The following is a 2,355-nucleotide window of genomic DNA, read 5'->3' on the forward strand; positions in this document are numbered from 1 at the left end:
CCACAGCCAGGGCTGGGGGGGCAGGGGACTGTAGCTTGGGAACAACAGGCAGTAGGGCAGAAGCGGCCTGCCAGTCCAAAGTGAGGGGCACCAGCAGGGCTAGGGGTGGAGGGTCTACAAAGGGACCTGGTATCCGGCTTCCATGGCAGCCCCTCCCAGTGCAGCGAACCCAATGACAGAGGCTGAGACAAGGCATGGGGTCATTCAGGTCTTTCCAGGAGTGGGGGGGAGGCACATCCTCACGTTACACCAGGGCAGGGGGCAGGTGCCACGGGAAATAAGTTAACACGGAGCAAAGGGGTCAGGGAGCAGCCATCACAAGAGTCCTGAAGGGCAGGGGGGGGCAATAAATATGGTAGGAAATAGAGTTAACCAAAATGAAACAGTTGAATCCCAAAGAAATGACACCACTCAGGACACAGACGCAGGCCACAGAGTCTGGCTGTAGGCCCAGGCAGCAACCACCATGCCTGAGGACCCCAATTCCTGTGAGACCCTAGCATGGTCAGCGGGGTCCCTGGAGTCTAGCCATGGGGGGAGCAGTGGCAGCACCATCCATACAGGCCTGCCCACACAAGGCCTGGCCACATCTCCTCCAGGCCCCTCAGCCACCACATCCATGGCTCCAACTAGTCCAGCCGCTGGCAGAGGCCACGTTCCCTCACGTGCCCTGGGGCTCCTACGTCCGCCCAGCACGGCTGAGGAGGGTGCAGACACAAGCTGTATCAATACGGATCCAGCGCCACCCCACCAACTTCTCAGCGTCCACGGTGAGTGCCCGCACGTACGACTGCTTGGCCTTGCACTCGGACAGCCAGTGGCGCCGGTCCACACCCCGGCACCCACCCCCGGTGCCGCCAGCTGGGTTGCACTTGGTCTCGAAGAAGTACTGCTTGAGGGGTCCCGTCAGCGTCTGCACCTCAGACAGCACTGTCACTGCTTTGCCCCGGATGTCCACGGCTGCCCGCTTGTCTGTCACCCACACGTTGACGCTGTCGCACACAGCCATCTCCCCCCGGCGCGCAGCTGCCATCTCCGCTCCCCTCCGCACCCGCCGTGTCCCATTGGCCACCACTGCCTGCATCCCTGGCTCCTCCAGCAGCAGGAGCAGCGGGGGCCCCGCAGGCTCCTGGTGGGACAGGGCCACACGGGGGGAGTACAGGTCCCACTCATCTGGGGGAGGCGGTGTCCCGTCCCAAGGGACCCCAGCATCTAGGGCAGGCGGGGGGAGGGGGGCAGCATGGAATCCACAAAGGAATAATGTCATCACCATGGGCAGAAGCAGGTTGGGCATCACTAGGCACCCAGGGGACCTGATCGGAGGGAGAGCAGGGTTAGAGCAGGGGGACACAACACTGAGATACAGTCCTGTCCCCCACCATATTCCAGCCCTGGGATGCAGCACCTAGACATGCCCCCATCCCCCCTATACCCCAGCCCTGCGACCCACAGGAGGGGCTGCAGGTTGGAAGCGAGAGGCCTTAGGTGTTACCTGCCAGCTCAGTGGGGGTCTTGACCACGTTGCTCCCAGAAGTCCCGGCCCCTGGTCCGATTCATGTCCCTTCTGGTATTGGGCCCAGCAGAGCTCTGCAGCCCTTTCCTGATCTCCCCAGATGGCTGGGGTTCCCCAGGCTCCGCTCCCCACGTCCTACCAGGCACCAGGGCTCTGTGTCAGGACCCCTGCAACCCTGGGGCCCTCTCCAACCGGCCAGTCCTGGCCTGGGCACCCCATGGGCTCAGCAGCAAGTGGGGAGTCTCAAGGTCAGTCTGACTTTGGGGACCCCTCCCAGGGGGTCTGGAGCATCTACCACACTTGGGGACTGAGGAGTGTTTGGGGGGTTCAGCCAGTCAGGGGTGCTGGAGCTGGGGCTGTCACTCAGAAGACCTGGGAGGGAAGAAAAAGACAGAAAAGCTGTTGGCTGGACTGAGAACCCAGGTGTTTGGGCTCCCTGCACCCCCTGCTGTAAGCAGGCCCCTCTCAGAGCTGGGTGAGGACCCAGGGGTCCAGGATCCCTGTGCCCTGACTTGCTAGATCCATTTGCAAAGCTGAGGGTGAACCCAGGCATCCTGGTACCCAGTCTGCCCTCCCCCGCGTGGCCCTGTGCCCCTTGTTGGCTGAGAACAGGTAGCTCAGTGCATGGGGATGTGGGGGAGGTCCTGGGACAGCTGCCCGCTGGGTTTCAGTTTCAAAGGCGGGTAGGATCAGCCCCCAACTCGACCCCGACGCCCTCCCCAGATGTGCCTGCATCTGGATCCCATTCACTGCCCCCGGCCCCCCCTTCCCGCAGCCGCCAGCTTTGGAATCCACCACCAGAGACAGAGGCCTCCAACCTGCCCTGGCGGGGGCCGGGGCTG

At 63.2% G+C, this 2,355-nt stretch overlaps 2 protein-coding genes across 6 annotated transcripts in view; one reads left to right on the forward strand and one right to left on the reverse strand.

Annotated features, from left to right (window-relative positions):
• Positions 1 to 2,355, forward strand: part of LOC109320799 (AP-2 complex subunit alpha-2) — a 621,923-nt gene that overhangs the window by 116,880 nt on the left and 502,688 nt on the right. The gene's annotated exons all lie outside the window — the stretch shown is intronic.
• On the reverse strand, positions 609 to 2,304 carry NTF4 (neurotrophin 4). Its single transcript, XM_019551105.1, has 2 exons — positions 1,493 to 2,304; positions 609 to 1,313 (listed from the first exon to the last, which is right to left on the reverse strand). Exon 2 carries the CDS (start codon positions 1,292 to 1,294, stop codon positions 680 to 682), a length of 615 nt encoding a protein of 204 aa, XP_019406650.1. The 5' UTR covers positions 1,295 to 1,313; positions 1,493 to 2,304; the 3' UTR covers positions 609 to 679.

The sequence above is a fragment of the Crocodylus porosus genome, unplaced genomic scaffold (assembly GCF_001723895.1).
Source record: "Crocodylus porosus isolate Cpor-Errol unplaced genomic scaffold, CroPor_comp1, whole genome shotgun sequence".
Lineage (NCBI taxonomy): Eukaryota > Metazoa > Chordata > Crocodylia > Crocodylidae > Crocodylus > Crocodylus porosus.